At 49.3% G+C, this 23,146-nt stretch overlaps 1 protein-coding gene across 7 annotated transcripts in view; it reads left to right on the forward strand.

Annotated features, from left to right (window-relative positions):
- Nucleotides 1–2,627: 2,627 nt before the first annotated feature.
- The window catches only part of THOC5 (THO complex subunit 5), a 95,338-nt gene continuing 74,819 nt past the window's right edge, over nt 2,628–23,146 (forward strand). For 4 of the 7 annotated variants that reach the window (XM_073554080.1, XM_073554084.1, XM_073554085.1 and 1 more), the window contains exons 1-7: nt 4,927–5,062; nt 5,516–5,613; nt 7,044–7,187; nt 8,091–8,204; nt 9,256–9,353; nt 9,450–9,596; nt 9,782–9,896. In XM_073554080.1, the coding sequence (XP_073410181.1) occupies nt 5,536–5,613; nt 7,044–7,187; nt 8,091–8,204; nt 9,256–9,353; nt 9,450–9,596; nt 9,782–9,896 (696 nt within the window). In that variant the 5' untranslated portion in view covers nt 4,927–5,062; nt 5,516–5,535. Of the gene's footprint in view, nt 2,739–4,716; nt 5,063–5,126; nt 5,264–5,515; nt 5,614–7,043; nt 7,188–8,090; nt 8,205–9,255; nt 9,354–9,449; nt 9,597–9,781; nt 9,897–23,146 lie in introns of those variants that run through there. The other 3 variants (XM_073554081.1, XM_073554083.1, XM_073554082.1) reach the window with 3 other exon arrangements.

The raw sequence follows: 23,146 nt of genomic DNA on the forward strand, positions 1-23,146 counted from the left end.
TTTATGGGTTTTAGGAAAGGTGTGCATGATGGGCATTACATGATTTTCAAGAAGTAAAAATTCACTTTCCTTAGGCTAGTTTCACACTAGCGCATGGAGGAGGTGCGAAACTCCTCCCCCTGCCCCGCAGGCCACATGCAGATGTAGGTGGAGCTGAACGGAGGAGGCGTGGCAGGGGCGGAGCTTCATAGAAGTCCACATCCCTCCGCAGCTCCTCCATATGCTAGTGTGAAACTAGCCTTATTTGAAAAAAATTCCTAATGATAATCCACATTGTATGATTGAAAAATTTGTAGGATCACACTTGAGAGAAGTATTGACATTGAGATCAGCAAGCATATTAATAGAATTAACAATCTGTAACGACTCTCAGGTGTTCTGGGACCAGGGGATCCTTCCCTGTCCGTAACGCTAGAGGCGCTCTAGTTCGCCCTGTTCCCCGTATTACTTCTGATGGTGAAGACTCTGGGGCCATGTACCTTGCCTTAGCTCCTGAATCTGCTCTGTCTGTACCCTTCCCCCACCCAGGGAAGAGGGGAGTAGTAGTGTATTGTAATACACCAACCAGACTAACAAGGTAATACAAACAGGGGTAATGAAAAATACCAAACATAGAAATACTGTGTCCGTAAAGTCATGGTGCACTTTTGACCAGTCACAGGAAAGCAACAAAAGACGATAGAAATGTGAAATCTGCACCAAATAAAAGGAAAACCCTCCCAGGTTCTGTAGGATGATGTGGCAGCACGTGCACATGCGCAGATTATGACGTAACACAGAAAACAGAGAATTACAGATGTCCTTATCCGTGTGTGGCAAGAACTTCACTATCGTCTGGATGTGTGTAGGGCAACAAATGGAGCCCACATCGAACTGCACTGAATAGGTATGAAACTGGGAGAGTTTTTCTTTTATTTGGAGCAGATTTCACATTTCTATCGTCTTTTGTTACTTTCCAGTGACTGGTTAAAAGTGCACCACGGCTTTACGGACACACTGTATACTCACACATATAACAGGAATGCACCAAGGAGTTGAGGATGGGGTTAAACCAAAGTAGGAGGCGGAAGGAGATTTTATCACACACTCAAAACCTAGCAGCAGTCATAGATAAACCCTCCAGCCATGCAGCATAAGCTACTCTGCCAATGAGTGTTAGCCAGGAGCCCAGATTATATAGGAGATGGGAGTGGCTAAAAGTGCACAGCTGAGAGGATTAACCCTCCAGGAGCTCTCAATTGAACAGATTAACTCCTGCATTGCCAAAAGAATTTTACACTGTTTAATAAGAAGGTGAAGTGCTTCTAATTGGTGCAGGAGTAGGAAAAATCAGATCCAGCCTTCCGGCTCCTATCTGTTGAGGTGAACCCATGACACAATAATGGTTAATTAACACCACCACCGAACCCCCTTTGTCTGACATTTTTACTACAACATCCAATTATATTCTCTGTGCTTTTTAGGTGAGGAAATATCACCAAATATATGTAGATAATAGGGAAATGTACACATCCCATATAAAAAGTGTATATTCCCTGTGCTTGTTAGGTTGGGAATGAACCTGAAATACGTAGATTACAGTAGAATTGCCCCATAAAAACAGGTGTATATTATATTCCATATGCTTGTTTGGTGTGGAATCAATATGGAACTTATGTAGATTACAGGGAACTGAACATGTATCTCATAATCAGGTGTATATTATATTCTCAGTACTTGTTAGATGGGAATGAACATGGTGTGTGTGTATATATATATATCTCTATCCGTGTGTGTGTATATGTGTGATTATATATATATCTCTCTCCGTATATATTTGAGTATAAGCTGAGGTTTTTCTCCTAAAATGCCCCTCCTTGGCTTATACTAGAGGGTCCAGAAGATGGAGGGGGAGCGACAGTGGGGTCACAGGAGGCAGGAGCTGGCTGCTGCTAAAGAGAAATGAATATTCACTGAACTGGCAGTGAATATTAATTTCTCTGTTAATAGCGGCCACAGTAGTTGCAGCCGCTGGCTTCCTGCAGCGGCCAGGCAGTCACGTGTGCCCGCTGCTTAAGAGGAATGAATATTCACTTCTCTCTACCCCCATGGGAGTGGAGAGAAGTGAATATTTATTTCTCTTAAGCAGCGAAGCAGCGGAGACACATGACCGTCCGGCGGCTGTAGCTGACACTGTGTGCTATTTAATAGCAATGAATACTCGCTGCACATAGTCTTGGCGTGGAGAGCACTGAGTATTCCAGCAGCTGGGGGGGCCATGCAAACAATGATAAGGAGCCATGCAGACCGGGATAGGGATGAGGGGCCATACATATCAGGATGGGGATGATGATACAATGCATACCCGGCTTATACTCAAGTCAATAAGTTTGCCCAATTTTTTGTGGTAAAATTAGTCTCGGGTCGACACACACACTCTTCTCCTAAAATTAAATATTTTTGATGATATTCTATTTCATTTCTTCTGTACAAAAAGTGAAACTCATATAAAGTAATTACAGAGTGATGTATTTCAAGTGTTTATTTCTGTTAATGTTGATGATTATGGCTTACAGCCAATGAAAACCCAAAAGTCATTATCTCAGTAAATTAGAATAATTAACAGGAAGCCTTTGCAGGTGTTTTTTAAGTGTTTGAAAAACTCCCTTAGTCTGTTTTAGTAGGCTCTACAACTATGGAGAAGACTTCTGACTTGACAGCTGTCCAGAAGGCAGTCAATGACTCACTCCACAAGGAGGGTAAGCCACACAAGGTCATTGCTAAAGAAGATTCCTCACCGTGCCCGCACTGCGTGTTGTGAGGATACTCCAATGACGGGATCGGGCGGTCATGTGACCACTAGTAAGCAGTTCTCATATTTCCGACCACAATCTGACTTTGTGCCCGGTCTCAATCAATACACTGCCATTGAGTGAGGTTGCGCCCACCTTGTCGGCACGACTGCATGCACACAAATCACATACTTGCATTCACGTGACTGCCCGCTCCCGGGCACCAGAGAATCCTCACAGAGCGAAGTGCAGGTGCTGTGTGGATTCAAAAGTCTGACTTTAACCTGAATATATAGCCCCTTTACGACCCAAAAAAATACAAAGGGGTTGTCTACTACCTGGACACCCACTTTTGAAATAACGTAGTCCTCCTAATATAAAAATACCCTATACTCGCCTCTTACTGGCACAGTGCCAGTGCTGTTGGCGCCGGTTCTCCATTATGCCACGTGACCACTACAGCCAATCAGTGGCTGCTATTAACGCTGCTGCACTATCACTACTTTGTCCAAGGTTCGGCCATGGGAAGTGATGAGTGCAGCAGTCTAATAGCTCATGTGGAATAACGTCATACGTGACCTGGCGCCAACAATGCCTGCACCAGAGGGGAGAATATACTGTTATTATTTTACAAAGTGGAATATAGCATTAGAGAAGGGGATGTCTGAGCAGTGCTAACGCTACTGCCTGGTATTCAGACCCGATGTCATATCAGATGGTAGAATGCAGGTCAACAGTAGACTTCTAAAAAGGCTTTGTGCTGTTTGTGTGCTTAGACACTGTGCTGTCTGGCCACAGCTTCGGCAGTGCTCACCTTTGTGAGGTGGGTAGAAAAGTGCAATCGCCCGTTACTTTATGCATGCCTCAGAAAGGTGGACACTGCTAAGCGGGCAGCCATATTTCTCGCGCGAGGGTCACATCGCAGTGCACGGGCTGGCCCAGCACTCCTTTTGACCTGAGTGTGACCGTGTGATGTATTTCGATGCAGCGGTCCGGTCAGGAGAGCCGACTGTGAGTTCGAGGATTGCGATGCAAAATACTGCCGTCTGTATGCACCCTCAAAGACGAAGCACACCGTGACTCCATCTGCCTCGTTGAAGTCAACAGCCCCGTAACCGATTGTAGTATTATCCTATTTTTCAGGTCTTTAGACGGAAGCACTGATGGAGCAGCCGACGTGTGGCAGTAACACATAGCCTCAACTTTGATGGGTCCACTTTTTTTTAAGGCCAAAATCGCACAAATAATAATGTGATGTTGGTTAATTGGGGCTATAAAAGTGGTGATCTGGGACTTATGTATTTTTTTTTTTTCTTAAGGGGCAAGACCTTACAGGCAGGTAGTTGCTGACTATTATGGGGTGGCCTAAAGGGCCGCAAACTTTATCGCTCTTTCCCTTCCTTATGATGTGGGAGGTTCAGATGTCATATAGTGAAGCCACAGAAGGATGAGAACGTTCTGGTGGCTCCGACTGAATGAAGAAACAAAGAATAAATCCACAGGTCCTAACTTGAGATGAGCAGGACGCACAGATGACGTCCTGCCGGCCCTGGGTGATCAAAAGCTGCTCCAGGGACGCTGGAAAGTTAGAGAATCACGGCCTCCCGTCTAGCTGCCAGGTACCACTGACCTGGACCAGAGACCCATGAATCCATCCACTCCTCTCTAGTCCCAACTGTCCCGGATCCAGCGGACAGTCCCGGATTTGGTCTCAGGCGTCTGCTGAATGTCCCTCACTGCCAGCGCCCCTCCAACCAATCCTCCTGCGGGGGAGAAATGGGAAAGCAGTGTGGATCAGAATGTGGCCAAAATTTGGCACGGCATATTCTGTTCCTCTTCTGTTATTCAAAGTTGGGACTGGTGTCACTATTGGTATGTTTTTAGTACGTCCCCCCCGAAGTGCTATAAAAAGTAGGATCATCCCACCGCCAGAGCGTCACTCCAGCAGCGTCTATCTGACGAAAGCTATTGCTCTCTGGTATCAGTCCTTACACTGGGATGGAGCCCAGTATCACCTCTATGGAGGATGTATAGCACGACTGCGCTCTGACACAAGCGTCACTCTGCAGACGTGACGACACCCGCCCAGGCACAGCAGGCAGGCACTGTCTTTCTGCTTTTACCCCCGCCACGTACAGAGGGCGCTCCTCGCACTCCTGTATGTTCGGGTAAGACTACCCTTCTGCTGGGCAGCTCTATGGTAGAGAGCTGGTGTCAGAGGTCGCGTTTCCGGGCGGCGCACGAGCTAAGCAACCGGAAGTGGTGGCGCCCGGCTGTATCCATTGGAGAGTGTAAGTTAAGTTGTCTGGCTTTTGTAATGGCCGTTTCCAGAGCAGACTGTTGTCTTGTGCCCGACCGTGGCAGATGTTTAGCGCTGGCACCAGGACCTTCTTTCTTGTTGGGCTAGTGTCGGCTCTATTTGGTGGTCATGGCTCCTCTCCAGAAAGAGCCGACTCTCTGGTATCCCCAATGGACTCCTATTTACCGTCTAGGTGATGAAGTCCAACCTATAGGCAGCCATTTCTCTGGGTGGGTGGGTGGGCCGTCAGTTTCATCTACCCCCCGACCCAGTCATGTGACCCCCAGTGAGGGCCGTTCACAGGAGGGACCGCCTCTTTGTGCCGGATCGGCTGCCAACAACCCATCTCTAATTCTTGGACCGAGCGGTATCGGGGAATGGCTCGTTGGTGTTTCTGTGTTCCCAGTGTCAGTAGATGTTTGTGATCTTCTTCCCTGTGTGGTAGGGGTCCCATCACCATAAAGAATGTCTTCAGATGCAAAGAAAAGGAAGCCAAAAGTAATCCGGAGTGAAGAAGGGAAGCGAAGCCGCCATGAGGAGCAGGTACCTGAAGATGGACATACTGTAGTCAAAGGCGAGGCGCAGCTGTTTGTAGAAAGGGAATCTGGTGTTTGCCACCTTACCTGAGAGAAGGAAATGTACAGAAAGGTTCTTATTCCAGCAATGGGTTGCTTGCTGTAGTTTTGCTAATTATTACTATGGAATTGAGCACCAGAAAATATATGCAGCACTCACCAAATAATGATCATATTGCTTTTATTCCATAATAAAAGAAATTCCATGATCCAAGCCAATCCTGCTTGGAGATCCTTCTGACAGAGTTAACACTACGGCCGAAACAGCCACAGTGTGAAGATGTAGGACTGATTGCCCCAAGGATCATGGAATAAAAGCAATATGAACATTATGTGGTGAGTGATGCATGTATTTTCAGGACTTCAATTCTATACTGTACGATTGGTTATCTATTCTGGTTATTTGTGGATACTGAGAACCAGCAGTTCAGGTTGGGTCCGTTTTATTCTGTTGCGATACTGTGCGATATGGAGCCAAACCTACAATCTATGTAAGGACTTCTGATAAAATCGCTGTTTTTATCAGCAGATTATGCCGAGAAGACTAGTAAAAATGCATTCATGTAATCCTCCATAATCATGAGCTCTCTATACCAGCAACCCCAGCAATAATTCAGTTTTCTGCCTATGGACAGTGCACACTGAAAGCTGGCAGTCGGTGGTGTGGGTAGGGTTTTACAGAGCTCCGCATTCAGAGAACTTATAGATATGCAGCATATAAAACAGATGTTATCAAAACTACAGCAATCTGCCCAATAGGTGACACATTGCTGGAATCAGGGTCAATGCCCCTACATTATTGTGCTGTTTTCAGATGGGGTAGCAAAAACCTGGTGATTAATTCTCATATGAAGCTACTGTAAGAGCAGTGAGACTATGGAACTCTCTGCCATATGAAGTTGTAATGAGTGATTCCCTACTAAAATTTAAGAAGGGACTGGATGCCTTTCTTGAAAAGTATAATATTACAGGGTATATACACTAGTTTCCTTAATATTGCGTTGATCCAGGGAGCTAGTCTGATTGCCGTATGTGGAGTCCGGAAGGAATTTTTTTCCCCAATGTGAAGCTTACTGTTTGCCACATGGGGTTTTTTTTGCCTTCCTCTGGATCAACATGTTAGGATAGGATATGGGTTGAACTAGATGGACTTAAAGTCTTCCTTCAACCTTAATAACTATGTTACTATATTAAATAGGAACTATTAACACTCACAATGGAGAATGCCCTCTTAAACTTCAGTGTAACTAAAGTAAGAGATCACAGTATACCTGGGAGCTTGTCCTGAGGTGGCCCTCTAGGACAGTTTGGGGTGGGCATTTTAAATTGCACTAACGTCCTTGAATGTAGTGTCAAGTTTTGTAAAAACCCATTTTTGGCACTATTTTTTTTGTACAGGAAGGACGATATTACAATGAGGAATCAGAGGTAGATGTGCGAGACCCAAAAATAGACTACCAGCTTTACAAAGAAACCTGTGAAGATTTGCAGAGACTCATGGCTGAAATTCAAGATCTTAAAAGCAAGGGCAGCAAAGACATGGTATTTCCTGATGATTAAATAATTGTATGATTGTTTAACTTAAAGGGGCTATCCAGCTCCTTTTACTTTGCATCAGCAAGCAGCATATTGTTTTCATTACCTGTAGGCGTGATGTCACCAGCCTCTCTCATATCCCAGTGTGGGGGTGGAGCTGGATTATGCCTCAAGTTCTGTTTGCGCAATTGTTGGAGACTCTTTCCCTGAATAATTTATAGTATTTGAAATGCTCTTAATAAGTCTCTTGAGACCTGCTGGTTATTGGTTATATCTGTCATACAATAGATCCACTATAGTGTTGTCTACATTCATAAAACAAGCCAACATGCCAGGTGTGCACTTGGCCTTCTTGCATCCAATTTATCAGTACATGCCTTTTGGATAAATATATCAGTTTTGAGATTATTTTTTTATTTTTCTTAAAGGGAACTTGTCATGTGAGATTGCATCAGGAAGGTGCTTGGGAGCTGCTGGCTTTGAGGCATGCCGGCATGACTTCAGTCACCACTCACAACACTCTGCGTTGGGGCTGAAAGCACGCCTTGACACTTGTGATGACCGAGATTCAACTTTGGGTTGTAGTACATCAGTGCAGATTTGGCTGTGAAAGTGCGGGTCGTGCTTACAACTGTTGTGCTCAATGCGGTGACTAGTGGCACGCCTGTATGTCTGCAAGCTGGCGGCCTTCCGGAACCGGGCTTTCAGTAAGGAGATCGGGCACCTTGCTAATGCAATTAATGTGCAAACTAACTCTGTATCTGGGGGTTGATGGTGTTATATGATGTGACCGGTTCCCTTTAATGAAAGATACAGCAATAGATGGCAGAATGAATCGATGAATTATAAATATCAAATTGCTATTCCCATTTGTCACTATATTCTCTATTTAACTGTCTCCCGGATCAGTCTGCGGAGATTGAGGAAAAACGTATCCAGACCTGTGTACACTTCATGACCCTCAAGAAACTGAATCGCTTGGCTCACATCCGATTAAAGAAGTCTAGAGATCAAACTCATGAGGTGCGCGGCTTTTAGGCCATTTTAATATCTTATTAAATACACATATTGAAATTGCAACAGCAGGAAGGACAAGAAAGAACTAGCATTAAAATACTGCTCAATATATTAATTTTATATACACTCTTCAACATTGAAAGTGCATCACGAAGAATGAAATGTCATGGAATAATGGAAATCACAGGCTGGATAGACATGGTAGCAATATGCAAGTGTAATGTCCATGTAAGGCTAGTTTCACATTAGCGTTTTTTTGCGCAGCGCGTCGGGCGCATAAAAAACGCAACGAAAAACGCAAAACAAACGCGCGTTTTTTTAACGTCATGCGCACGCTGATGCGTCAAAAAAATGCAGCGTTGCTTGCATTTTACATGCGTTTTTGGATGCGTTTGCGTTTTTTATGCACATGCGTTTTTAGGTGTGACATTTTTTCCATTGTCTAGAGAACATTCTAGACTTGTTTAACTCAAAAACGCATGCGCCAAAAAACGCAAGCGTGCGCAAGACCATGCGCACGCATGCGTTCCCATAGACTTCAATGTGGGTTTTTTTGCGCATTCCGTGCGCAAGCGTGCGCATGCGTTTTTTTGCCAAGACAGGGCGCACCAAAAAATGCAACATGTTGCGTCTGGCGCGCCTGGCGCGAAAGACAAAAAAACGCATGCACACGAAAACGCAAGTGTGCGCAAGACCATGCGCACGTCATGTTAAACATAGGTGCGCAGTGCGCACGGGTGCGCACGATGCGTTGCGCACAAAAGTGCTAATGTGAAACTAGCCTTATGCACATCTCTTGACTGTATGTTATTGCAATTCAGCCTGATTCACACCTACCATTTTGTGTCTAGAGCTACTGTGTAGACCTTATGTGTCTCTCATGGTTACAGACTGTAAATTAACCCTGCAGTAATACGTCTTTTCGTCTGTCTGCTTTTCAACATACTTCCTATAAACAGCACTCAATATATAGACTTCAGCAACTCTTCTTTTTTTCCCACGTCAGTAAATGTAAATCTTCTTTTATACTTGTTTTATTTTTTTTATAACATACCAGGCTAAACAGAAGGTGGATGCATATCATTTGCAGCTGCAGAATTTGTTGTATGAAGTTATGCACCTTCAGAAGGAGATCACCAAGTGTCTGGAGTTTAAGTAATACTTAAATACCTATTAGTAAAAAATACAAATACACATCCTTCAGTTTTTCAGGTCCTCATTTAATGATTTATTACTTTGCCTTCTTCCTAGATCCAGGCATGAGGAAATTGAGCTTGTAGATGTGGAAGAATTTTATCGAGAGGCTCCTCCAGAGATTAGCAAACCAGAGACTACATCAAATGACCCACATCAGCAAACGTTATCCCGTCTGGACTGGGAGCTTGAGCAGAGAAAAAGGTCAGATCTAATTGTTCTGCTCTGATAGATCTTTACACCACCAGGTTTCTCATACACACGTGAAGAACACTTTGTTATATTTGTCCATAATGATGTTATTCTACTCAATATCGCATTTCTAAGCAATGTTCACATTTTGGAAAAGCTTTATTTTTTTATTTTTTTTTTTTCTTGGCCCACTTTAGGTTGGCAGAAAAGTACAAGGAGAGTTTGGCCAGTAAGGAGAAGATTCTAAAGGAGATTGAAGTGAAGAAGGAATATCTGAACAGTCTCCAGCCACAGCTTCAAAGCATTATGCAGGTTATTTGCTCTAAGATTTCTTTAACGGAATAACATCCCACCATTGACCTTTCGTATCCTCATAGTGTGTGTGCCTTTAACAGTTACTTTAACAACCTGATCGCTGTGCTCTCACTTCTGCCTTTATTTGCTGCCACCAGTAGTTTTGGCTTGGTTAGCAGTGTGATTATCCCCCATCAATGCTAGTCACTGATCACAAATCGGAAACACTCCCCTAGTCACTTGCAGTAATTAGTAAACAATGGAAAAAATATATGAATTTAATATAATTTTCCCATTCAGTTATGGTGAAAGATGTAAGGAAAATGGAGGACAGCTGTAATAGCATGTCCCAGTATTTTTTTTTTTTTGTCAGCAGATGTATCTTAACCCCTTAATGACCGGAGCTTTTGTCGGTTTTCGCTCCGCTTCTTCCCAGAGCTATAACTTTTTTTTATTTTTCCCGTCAATATGGCCATGTGAGGGCTTATTTTTTGTGGGACGAGTTGTACTTTTGAACGATACCTTTGGTTTTACGATGTCGTGTAACAGAAAACGGGAAAAAAATTCCAAGTGCGGTGAAATTGCAAACAAAGTGCAATCCCACACTTGTTCTTTGGTTGGCTTTTTGCTAGGTTCACTAAATGCCAAAACTGACCTACCATTATGATTCTCCAGGTCATTACAAGTTCATAGACACCAAACATGTCAAAGCTCTTTTTTCTCGTTCGCCTTATTGGGGGACACAGAGACCATGGGTGTATGCTGCTGCCACTAGGAGGCTGACACTATGCACAAAAAAAGGTTAGCTCCTCCTCCGCAGTGTACACCCCACCGACCGGACAGGGAATTCCTCAGTTTAGCTTGGTGTCAGTAGGAGGTGGACACGGGTCTTTCATTAGACCCTTATCTACCTCAGTGTGCGTCGTTCCTTTTCAGGTTCCGGTGGGATACAGTGTGAAAAGTCACAGCTGTACTCCCACAAAGAGACTATGAGTACGATGTGTACTGCCACCCCGTATCCTCATAGGTCTCTACAGCAAGACTAAGAGCTCAGCACGGATGCGTGCCAGCGATCCAGATGGTCCTCGCTCCCCGTCTCCCACCCACTCGCCCACCAGAGCCTGTCGGTCTGGATGAGACGCAGACACTACAGAAGACAGGCAGCGTGGGATATTGAGGTACCTTTATTGAATGCCAGAAGGAGGTAAGTATGGGGGCCGAGTCACATCCTCCTCATCCCTAGATGGGCATCTCGGCGGCTCCAATCTTATTCAAAGCGGCCACTGCGGCCGCCGCAATTACTCCTGGCCCTGGCGTCAGAAGGGGCCTTGCCCGGCGTTTTCCCCCCCGCCTTCAGTCCTGGGCCCAGCTGATAGCGGCGTTCTGCAGAGCGGTTGCCGCGGCAGTGCTGCGGGACCTCCGCGCCGCCCCACGCTAACAGGTGGCCGCCGCTAATAATTTAGGCCCCGGCTTCATATCGGGCCTTCCTCTGCGTCGCAGCCACGCCCCCCGCCCCTTTCTTCTAAGCGGGCTTCTCTCCCGCCCGTTCCAGGTCCTCCCACCGCCTCCTTCTTGCACCCAGCCTATTCTTGGACAGTGGGCGGTGCCTCTTTCAGGCTAGCAGTTAGCGCCGCCCTTCTTCTTCCCCTGGAAGCGCGCGTTTTTCCCATTCCTCTCAGGCGGTCGCCATCTTCCCAGCCTGTCAGCCGGACGCCGTTCTGTCAGCCGGATATCGCTCTGACCTGCAGCTGCAGACAAGCCGGATAGCATTGTCTCTGGGGACACCGGACCGTGAGTAGCTCTGCATCTGCAGACTGACACCCTCCTCTGCCTTCTGTCCCCCAACCTTCCGGCACTACCTCAGTTATCACTATGTCTAACTCTACATCTGATCGTGCCCGCTCTACGGCTCCCCCCTGCACTCTAGTCAAGTACTTTGCGTGCTCTTCTTGCAATCGCAAACTTCCCTCAGGTCAGTCCACTCCCCTCTGCCTGGACTGTAGCAATCCAATTCAGCCTGACGCCGCCCTTGAGCCATCTATGGCCCCAGGTGAGAGTGAACCCCCCATGCCTGGCTGGGCTTCATCTCTTTCTCAATCAGTGGCAGACCTCACCAGGGTGTCTCAGTCCCTAGTAGCCGCTCTGGATAAGTTGCCCCTGGACACTTCTGCAGGGTCCAGCAGGTCTCAAGAGATACCTTCTGAGTCAGCCAGCGTTAGTTGCAAAAGACCCAGGCAGGATCTCCAGCCGGAATCCTCTCCTCGTCCCATCTCACCGCATAGTCCGTCTCAGCAGCCTCCTTCCCGGGCCTCCTCTCCCGAGTCAGGTGAAGTGTTCTCGGACAGGTCTTCTGAGGGGATTTTAGAGCTGGATTCGGACCAGGATGCGAATATGAAGGTTACGGTGCAGAACCTCATTGCAGCGATTCACCAGACCTTCGAGATTGCTGACCCCCCCCCTGCGAAATCCTCAGATCAGGAGGTTTCGTTCAGACGGGCGGAAACACCCTCCAGGGTATTTCCTTTCCATTCTGAGTTTGGAAAGATTTTTACCAGGGAAAGAGAAGATCCGACCAGACGCTTTCAAAGAGGAAAGCGTCTCGGCGTACTGTACCCGTTTGCTAAAGAGCTCATGGACAACTGGGCTGCTTCTCCCTCGGTGGACCCGCCCGTGTCCAGACTTTCTAATAACACGGTTCTCCCGCTTTCAGGCGTGGCGGCTCTAAAGGATTCTAATGATAGGATTATAGAATCCCTAGCTAAGTCCGCCTTCGAAGCGGCTTCAGCGGCAGTATGTCCAAGCTTTGCTTCATCTTGGGCAGCAAAAGCCATAGCTACTTGGGCAGAGGATCTTCGTCAGGGCATCCTAGATAAAGCACAACCAGAGTGATTGGCCGATCTCGCCAATCAGATTTCCCATGCGGGGGATTATCTGCATTCTGTTTCTTTGGATGCCGCATCCTGCGCGGCTCAGGCGTCAAGCAACGTTGTGGCAATCCGACGTACAATTTGGCTCAAGGCCTGGCAGGCGGACTTGTCTTCTAAGAAGTCTCTTACTAATCTGCCTTTTCAGGGAGTACGCCTCTTTGGATCCCAATTGGACCAGATTATTAAGGACGCCACCGGAGGCACGAGTTCCCTTCTCCCTCAGTCTAAGCCTCGCAGACCTCCACTAAGGCGTCAGTTTCGACCCTTTCGGGCTTTCCGCCGTTTCAATACGGCAGAGAACCCATCCAACCAACAAAGACCGCAGGTGCGCCAAGATAGAAAGTTTCCTTAAGACCCACTCCTTCCTGGCGATCCCACTCTTCCCAGGGCAGACCATCCAGATCCAGGTCTGGACGGTCTACATCTGCATGACTATCGTCAGACTCCCGAGGGTCCCTTCCGATTGGGAGGTCGGCTTCTCTTCTTCAGGGACGTTTGGCTGGCCTCAGTAGAGGACGCTTGGGTCAGGGAGGTTGTATCGTCAGGATACAAGATAGAGTTTGTTTCTCTTCCACCGAATAGTTTCTTCGAATCCCGTCCTCCAAAGGATCCAGCCTTGATCCCGGGGTTCTTTACGGCCATCACCTCTCTCCTCAGTTCCGGTGTGATTGTGCCCGTTCCCGTCTCAGAGCGGTTCACAGGATTTTATTCGAACCTTTTTGTGGTGCCGAAAAAAGGCGGGGCGGTCCGACCCATCTTGGATCTCAAGCTTCTCAACAAGAGAGTACGCCTTCGCCACTTCCGGATGGAGTCGGTTCGTTCGGTAATCGCTTCCATGGAGGAGCAGGAATTCATGTGTTCAATAGACATCCAAGATGCCTATCTACACTTGCCCATATTCTCCGGACATCAGAAGTTCCTGCGTTTTGCGATACGCCAGGAACATTACCAGTTCGTCGCGCTCCCCTTCGGTCTCGCCACCGCTCCCAGAGTCTTCACGAAGATCATGGCTGCGCTGATGGCCTTGTTGAGGATCAGAGGTCTCGTTCTTTTTCCGTACCTCGACGATATTCTGATCAAAGCTTCCTCTTTTCAACAGGCTCGCCTAAGTTTGACGATCGTCCTAGACACCCTTTCCAATTTCGGGTGGATCGTCAACAGGAAAAAGTCTTGTCTGATTCCTTCTCAACGTCTTGTGTTTCTGGGCCTACTGTTCGACACTCGTCGGTCAAGGGTCTTTCTCCCACGAGAGAAGATTCTTTCCCTGCAGCAGGATGTATGATCGCTGCAGATCACACGATTTCCGTCCCTCCGAACAGCTATGAGGGTCCTGGGAAAGATGGTGGCGGCGATAGAGGCAGTTCCCTTTGCCCAATTTCACGCCAGACCTCTCCAGCACGCCCTTCTGTCGAAGTGGAACAGGTCGGCTCTGTCCCTGGATCGCCTTGTACGTCTTTCATGCCGGGTCAAGCGGTCACTCAACTGGTGGTTGATGTCACTTCTTATCCACTTGGGTCGGTCTTTTCTTCCCATTCACTGGCAGGTTGTAACAACGGATGCCAGCCTCCTCGGCTGGGGTGCAGTGTTCCACCATCACACTGTTCAGGGTCGTTGGTCGACTCAGGAATCAGCTCTGCCGATCAACGTCCTAGAGATACGAGCGATCCATCTGGCTCTTGTCCACTGGGAAAGGCTCCTCAGGGGCCTGCCGGTTCGGATTTAGACAGACAATGCCACAGCGGTGGCATATGTCAACCGCCAAGGAGGGACACGGAGTGTCTCAGCCCTGGCAGAAGTGTCCAAGATCCTTCAGTGGGCAGAGATTTCGGTACAGACAATCTCCGCGGTACACATTCCTGGCGTAGACAACTGGGCCACTGACTTTCTCAGCCGCGAGGGTCTCGCGGCAGGAGAGTGGTCCCTACATCCGGAGGTTTTTCTTCAGCTCTGCAGTCGTTGGGGAACCCCGGACGTAGATCTGCTAGCTTCTCGCCTCAACAGGAAGGTCCCACAGTTTGTATCCAGAGCTCGAGATCCTCTCGCAGTGGGCGCCGACGCTCTGGCCATTCCTTGGTCACAGTTCGAGCTCCCCTACCTGTTTCCTCCCCTTCCTCTTCTTCCCAAGCTGTTGAAGAAGATCAAGGCAGAAGGAATTCCAGTCATTCTCATCGCCCCGAATTGGCCCAGAAGGTCTTGGTTCGCGGACATTGTCAACCTTCTCGCGGACGCCCCCTGGAAGCTTCCAGACAGGGCAGATCTGCTGTCTCAAGGTCCGATTTGCCACCCCAATTCTCGGCCGCTCAATTTAACGGCGTGGCTGTTGAGACTGAGGTTTTGAAACGAGCAGGATTCTCCGGTCGAGTAATTCATACCATGATCCGAGCCAGGAAGCCATCATCTTCCAAAATTTACTACCGTACTTGGAAGGCCTATTTCACTTGGTGTGAGGCCAATAACATCGCGCCTATGTGCTTTTCGCTCCCTTCCGTTCTGGCGTTTCTTCAGGCAGGGCTGGATGCGGGGCTTGCTCTCATTTCCTTGAAGGGTCAAGTTTCGGCACTGTCCATTTTATTTCAGAAGACTCCCGCCCTCAGGTCAAAACCTTTCTTCAGGGCGTGGCTCACACGGCTCCTCCGTATCGAGCACCCGTGGATCTATGGGATCTGAATCTGGTGCTTGACGTTCTGCAAGGTTCTCCCTTTGAACCTCTCGGAGAAGTCTCCCTTTCCCTTCTCTCCTGGAAGGTAGCCTTTCTGGTGGCCGTCACCTCCATCCGGCACGTGTCGGATTTGGCGGTTCTTTCTTGCCGCTCTCCTTTCCTGGTACTTCACCAGGACAAGGTATTTCTGCGGCCTCCGCCCTCTTTTCTTCCGAAGGTGGTGTCCTCCTTTCACCTCAATAAGGATATTGTTCTGCCGTCCTTCTGTCCGAGTCCAACTCACCCTCAGGAGCGGTCCCTGAACAAGCTGGATCTGGTCAGGGCGATGAGAGTCTATCTGTCTAGGACGTCTTCCTTGCGAAAGACAGACTCTATTTTCGTCATTCCAGATGGGGCGCGGAAAGGCCACTCGGCTTCCAAAGCTACTATTGCTCGCTGGATCAGATCGGCAATTTTGGAGGCCTACCGGGTTAAGCATCGAGTGGCCCCTCCGGGGATCAGAGCGCACTCTACCCGGGCAGTGGGTGCTTCCTGGGCGGTACGCAACAGAGCCTCCGCGCTGCAGCTTTGCAAAGCTGCAACCTGGTCTTCGGTTCACACGTTTGTGAAACTCTACAGGGTCCACACCTACGCTTCGGCGGACGCCAGCCTAGGTAGAAGGATTCTGCAGGCAGCGGTGGTGAGTCCACTGGCCTGATGGAAGTTTGTTTCCCACCCCAGGGACTGCTTTGGGACGTCCCATGGTCTCTGTGTCCCCCAATAAGGCGAACGAGAAAACAGGATTTTTGGGTTGCTTACCGTAAAATCTGTTTCTCGGAGCCTTCATTGGGGGACACAGCACCCTCCCATGTTCTACAACTCCTGTTCTTACTTTGGTTGATTTGGTTACAGTTGAGTTGTTTGTTCTGTTTTCAATCTATTCTGTTACTTCTCCTACTGCTTTCTCACTAACTGAGGAATTCCCTGCCGGTCGGGGTGTACACTGCGGAGGAGGAGCTAACCTTTTTTGTGCATAGTGTCAGCCTCCTTGTGGCAGCAGCATACACCCATGGGCTCTGTGTCCCCCAATGAATGCTCAGAGAAACAGATTTTACGGTAAGCAACCCAAAAATCCTGTTGTTTTTTTTTGTTTTTTTTATCTAAGTGGTGAAAAAAATTTCAAAGTTTGGTTTAAAAAAAAAAAAAAAAAAAATTGCGCCATTTTCCGAGACCCTTAGCGTCTCCATTTTTCGTGATCTCAGGTTGGTTGAGGGATTATTTCTTGCTGACGTTTTGATACCATTTTTGTGCAGATACGATCTTTTGATCGCCCGACAGATTGACAGTTTGTCTTTTTTGGTCACTACGCCGTTTAGCGATCAGGTTAATCCTTTTTTTTAATTTATCGGGCTATTCTGAACGCGGCGATAGCAAATATGTCTTTTTTTTTTTTTTTTTTTTTTTTTTTTTTTTCTTTTGGCATGCTTCAATAGCCTCCATGGGACTCTCGAAGCTGCCACAACTCGATCCCCTCTGCTACATTGAAGAGATGCTCAGATCATCTCCGTGTAGCAGATTTACTGCATTGCTTTGAGTGCTAACCACGGGGTGGCGCTCACAGCAATCCGGCATCAACAACCATAGAAGTGGGGTCACTGGTGAGCGCATTTCCTTCCGGATGGCCAGGAGCACTTGTTAAATGCTGCTGTCAGAGTTGGACAGCGGCAGTTAACTAGTTAATAGCCGTGGGCGGATCGCGATTCTGCTCCGCGGCTATTGCGGGCACATGTCAGCTGTTCAAAACAGCTGACATGTCCCGGCTTTGAGGTGTTCTCACTGCTGGAGCCCACATCAAAGCAGGGGTACTGCCATTGGACGTACTACTTCGTCCAATGGCAGTAAGGGGTTAATAGGTTAAAAGGGTTTTCAAAATTGACAATCCATGCTTAGGCTAGATCGTAAGATGAATGGGTGGCCAACGTGAGGCACCCCACATTGATGAACTTTTGGCATGTCCTGCGATGGAAGTGTATCAGGCCAGAACACCACAGCTCAGCGCTCTGCAGTGGATAGTAGGGCTGTGGCGTTGGAGTCCATTTTGGGGGAGTCAATATAACATGGATGGACTCCTAAAAAATATAATAAATTGGGTACAGTAGTTCAGTGCAGGATGTGCTGTAAATGTTTTCATAATAATTTGGGAAAGTTATGAAATGTCCTATAAATGTCTGTTCTGTTCCTGATATAAGGAGAGAAGAATCTGTGCTGCTCTTTATGTACATGCTCAGTAGTGACCAGTGCTGTGGGGTTGGAGGTTTAGGTGAGATGAATCTGTGCTGCACTTTATGTACATGCTCAGTAGTGACCAGTCCTGTGGGGTCGGAGGTTTAGGTGAGATGAATCTGTGCTGCACTTTATGTACATGCTTAGTAGTGACCAGTGCTGTGGGGTCAGAGGTTTAGGTGAGATGAATCTGTGCTGCACTTTATGTACATGCTCAGTAGTGACCAGTGCTGTGGGGTCGGAGGTTGAGATGGCTGTTCCCCATGTCGCTCCTTCCCCAGTCCTGCGGGTGCTGGTTCGAAGTCGAGACCCCCCTCCTTCCCCAATTCCATTTGGTCTTGAGTTGAGGTCGAGGTGAGGAAGAAGCCCCCTGATGGTGACAGCAGCACCCTCCCTAATCCCCCTCTGGGGGAATTAGGTTGAGGCGCCTCAGGTAGGGTCTGTACCACGGCAATCTGCAGCTCACAGTATTCAGGGACCCCAGCCCAGCTGCGGGCTCCTGTCGGGGCCGGGGGGGAGTGCGGGCAGGCATGGCACATACAGATACAGGGCGCCCTGTCTCTGCCGCAGCACCAGCTCCATAGCGCCTCAGGGGGACCCATCACAGGGCCCCGCTTCGGATTGTGGCCCCACCGCTATCCTACCTTTCAATCCTGGGGGAGTCCGGTTCAGATCTGACCCCCTCCCGGACTTCCGCGCCAGCCTGGAGCCCTTTCTGGGCATCGGTAACTAATTTAGGCCACGGCTTCGGCCTAGCTGAGGTCGCCGCCTCCTCTCCGCCCCCCCCTGGATGACAAATATGACACTCTACAGTGTCATAGAAGGGGCGGATCGAGACAGGGCGTGTTTTTACACATCTCTGCGCGCTCTTTCTCAGCTCTCCGCCCCCTTCTTCTCCCTCCTCATCCTCTCGGCGGCCATTTCTGCTGTAGGCATCAGCAGCACCACGCCAGCCAGTCTCCGGGGGGCACAGGACTCTGGATCTTTGGTGCTGGACCTAGGGGCATGCTGGTGGGGTAAGATCACAGCTAAGGTTTTTTTACTCGGCTGTGAATCTGGATTCCCTATAAGGCTCTCATATAGGTTTTTGCCTGCATAGCCACCCCTGTAGGCTACTCTCATATCCAGCCCTTCCGCACTCTGTGCACTATGCCGGGCTCAAGGTACAAGAGAACCAAGCAGGACTGCTTTTATGCATTCTGCACAGCCTGCAAAACCACTCTCCCCAGTGGCAGCACGTACCCGCACTGTCGGGACTGTATCCAGAATACTGGGTCAGAACCCCAAGAGGCTCCTACCAATGCTTCAGCGGCTGCTACCACGCCGGAATGGGCTACCCAGATGACGCAGTCCATAGATAACCTAACCTCCACATTGCTCCAGGCTCTGGAGGGTCATGTCTCGGCTATGAGCGTTACCCAGCAAAGGGACAGCTCCACTCAGGGGCAGGCCGTTTCTGGCTCTCCCAGACGTAAGCGCACCCACACGTCGCGTTCCTCTGCATCATCCCATAGCACACGGTCATCCCCCTCTAGGGAGAGACACCGTAGTTCCAGGTCACCTAGACCGTCCCCTACCAGAGTCAGACAACGCAGATCTCCACAGCGATCCCCGACGACAGAAGGCCTTCGCCCCAGCTCGCCCTCCAGGGAACGCCTCAGCGATACGCAGGATTCGGTAGGCATCTGTGACTCCGACTCAGACAACGAAACGGAGCGGTCTCTGGTCCCTTGTCCCCCTAGCAATACAGCGCTAGTTGAGGACATAATCTCTTCCATCCATCGGGTCCTGGACATTTCCGATCCAACCCTGGAAGCCCCAGAACACAAGATTTGCTTTGAAGTTGTTCTGAAACCACCTAAGGTCTTCTCTAACCACCCAGAATTTCAGGCGATCCTTACTAAGCAGTTTTCGCAGCCTGAGAAGAAATTCACCAATTGCAAATATTTGGAGGCTAGGTACCCCTTCCCACAAAAGGGCACCAAGGAGTGGACAGATCCGCCCGAAGTGGACCCCCCAGTCTCTAGGCTAGCAGCACAGACCCTCCTATCACTGCCAGATAGCTCAGCCCTCAGGGACGCTGCAGACCGGCAGGTAGAACGCATGGCTCGTTCAGTTTTCGAAGCAGCAGGGGCCTCCCTGGCTCCCGCATTCTCTTCAGTATGGGCGGCCAAGGCCATTCTGGCTTGGGCCAAAAAATTGCAAACTTGCCTCCAAGCTTCAATTCAAACCCTGAGCTGTCGGACCAAGCGTTTCAAATGGCAGTGGTAGCAGATTACATGCTTCATGCAGCCCTGGATTCCGCAAGAGGTGTAGCGGGGATAGCATCAAACGCCATCACGATTCGGCGTATCCTCTGGCTGCGGGAATGGAAAGCGGATGCGGCCTCAAAGAAGTCCCTCACGCATCTCCCGTACCTCAGTGGACGGCTTTTCAGTGAAAAGTTGTACACAATGATATCCAATGCCACTGGGGGTAAGAGTACCTCTCTCCCTCAACTAAAACCTAAACGCACGTTCAAACGGCGTAACCAAACACAATTCCGATCCTTTCGGAAGTCTTTGGGCTGGTCCGACTCGCGTCCAGCACAAAATCGTAACCGCTCTCCACACAGGGACAACCCACGGGCGGCGCAGAGGCCAGACAGGAACTGGCAGTCGAAAACAGGCCAGACGAAGCCCAAAGTAGGAAAACCTCAGAATTTCTCCTCATCATAACTCACGAACTCTGGCAGACGACTTCTACTCTTTCAGCAAGTCTGGCTGCCTATTACAGAAGACTGGTGGGTCAGGGAAATAGTGTCTTCCGGGTACAAGATAGAGTTAACTTCCAGTCCACCGAACCGGTTCTTCCTCTCTGTTCCACCAAAACCGCCAGAAAAGGCTTGTGCTTTCCACCAAGCGGTTTCCTCTCTCCTTCTAGCAGGAGTCGTAGTACCGGTTCCCGCGGCCGAATGTTTCCGAGGGTTCTACTCCAATCTATTCGTAGTCCCCAAGAAAGGAGGCAGCGTCCGGCCCATACTAGACCTAAAACAACTCAAAAAGTATGTACGAGTTCGTCATTTTCGCATGGAGTCCCTTCGGTCCATCATTGCGTCCATGGAGCAAGTACAAAATCTCGCCTCCATAGACATACAGGATGCATACCTGCATATACCGATTGCTCCCGCCCATCAGAGATTTCTCAGGTTCGCAATCGACCAGGACCACTACCAGTTCGTGGCTCTCCCGTTCGGACTCGCCACGGCTCCCAGAACATTTACCAAGGTCATGGCTGCCACCATGGACGTTCTACACTCCAGAGGCGTAGTAGTCGTTCCATACCAGGACGACCTTCTCATCAAGGCTTCCACCTTCAAGGACTGCGAGGTCAGCGTCTCAATCACAATCGACACTCTGAGTCGCCTGGGCTGGTTAGTCAACTTACAAAAGTCATCGACTACCCTGAGTCAGTCTCTGACCTTCCTGGGGATGCTATTCGACACCTCCAGGGGTCTGGTGCTCCTTCCCAGAGACAAGGCACTGGCTCTCCGTCTAGGAGTTCGCATACTCCTCCGCAATCTCCCCCGATCTCTCCGGTGTGCCATGAGAGTCCTCGGCAGGATGGCAGCAGCAATGGAGGCGGTACCATTTGCCCAGTTTCACCTCAGGCCTCTTCAACTAGCCATCCTCAAGTCCTGGGACAGGAATCCTTTCTCCCTCGACGGAGTTCCGGCTAAAATCGGCAACCAGGAGGTCCCTGCACTGGTGGCTCAAGCCAACCTCTCTGGCAACGGGAAAATCCTTTCTCTCAGGTCAATGGAAGGTCCTGACCACTGACGCGAGCCTGACAGGTTGGGGTGCGGTGCACCTACGGCACAGGGCAAGTGGTCACCAGTGGAAGCGAACTTGCCCATCAACGTCTTGGCAATTCGGGCCATCTTCCTGGCATTGAGAGCCTTTCGTCACTTACTGGCAGCCTCTCATATCAGAGTACAGTCGGACAATGCCACTGCAGTGGCATATGTGAACCACCAAGGCGGGACCTGCAGTACCCAGGTGATGAGAGAAGTGGCACATATCCTCCATTGGGCGGGAGACACGAGGTCGGTACTCTCTGCGGTCCACATTCCGGGTGTGGACAACTGGGAAGCCGACTTCCTAAGCAGACAAGGAATGGACTCGGGAGAGTGGTCTCTCCATCCCGAAATCTTTCGACAGATCTGCCATCGCTGGGGGACCCCGGACGTGGACCTAATGGATCCCATCTCAATGCCAAGGTCTCCAACTTCATGGCCAGGACACGCGATCCGCGGTCGCTCGCAGCAGATGCCATGGTTCAGGACTGGACCCAGTTCCAGCTTCTGTACATCTTTCCACCTCTCCCCCTGATATCCAGAGTCGTGAGGAAGATCAAACACGAGGGAGTTCCAACCATCCTGATCGCGCCAGACGTACATGGTACGCCGACATCGTACAACTTTACAGCAGACGTCCCCTGGCGTCTCCCCGACCGTCCCGATCTTCTATCACCAAGGCCCGTTCTACCACCAGAACTCAGGGGCTCTCAATTTGACGGCGTGGCCCTTGAGACCTGGGTTCTAACCCAGGCAGGACTCTCAACGGACGTCATTAGATCCATGATCAGGGCACGGAAGCCAGCCTCCGCCAAGATTTATTACCGTACCTGGAGAGCTTTCTTCACCTGGTGCGAATCTCGCGGCCAGATTCCACTCCCTTATTCCCTCCCAAAAGTCCTTGGCTTTCTCCAATCGGGCCTGGACGCCAGACTATCCCTGGGCTCGCTTAAGAGCCAGGTGTCAGCGCTCTCAGTGCTTTTTCAGAGGCGCATCGCTAACAAGCCACAAGTAAGGACCTTTCTCCAGGGGGTTTCCCGATTGGTTCCCCCCTACAGACATCCACTGGAAACGTGGGACCTTAACCTGGTCCTGACAGCATTGCAGGCACCACCTTTCGAACCCCTTAAGGAAGTCCCACACCGCATTCTATCACAAAAGGTGGTTTTTCTGGTGGCAATCACCTCGCTTCGCAGGGTGTCTGAATTGTCAGCACTCTCCTGCAGACGGCCCTTCCTAGCCTTTCACCAGGACAAGGTGGTTCTCCGTACAGTCCCATCCTTCCTTCCGAAGGTTGTGTCCAACTTCCACCTCAATGAGAAAATTTCATTGCCATCCCTTTGCCCGGTTCCGGTTTATAGAGTGGAGAAGGCTCTGCATACGCTTGACCTCATCAGGGCATTGCGTATATACGTGTCTAGGACTGCGCCCTTCCGGAAGTCTGATTCCCTTTTCCTTCTTCCAGAAGGCGTTCGCAAGGGTTTGCCGGCTTCCAAAGCTACCCTTGCCAGGTGGATCAAGTTCACCATACAAGAGGCTTACCGCCTTAACAATTCTCCTCTTCCGGCCGGTATCGCGGCACACT

The sequence above is a fragment of the Dendrobates tinctorius genome, unplaced genomic scaffold (genome assembly GCF_039654945.1).
Source record: "Dendrobates tinctorius isolate UK_male_01 unplaced genomic scaffold, ASM3965494v1 ptg000206l, whole genome shotgun sequence".
NCBI lineage: Eukaryota > Metazoa > Chordata > Amphibia > Anura > Dendrobatidae > Dendrobates > Dendrobates tinctorius.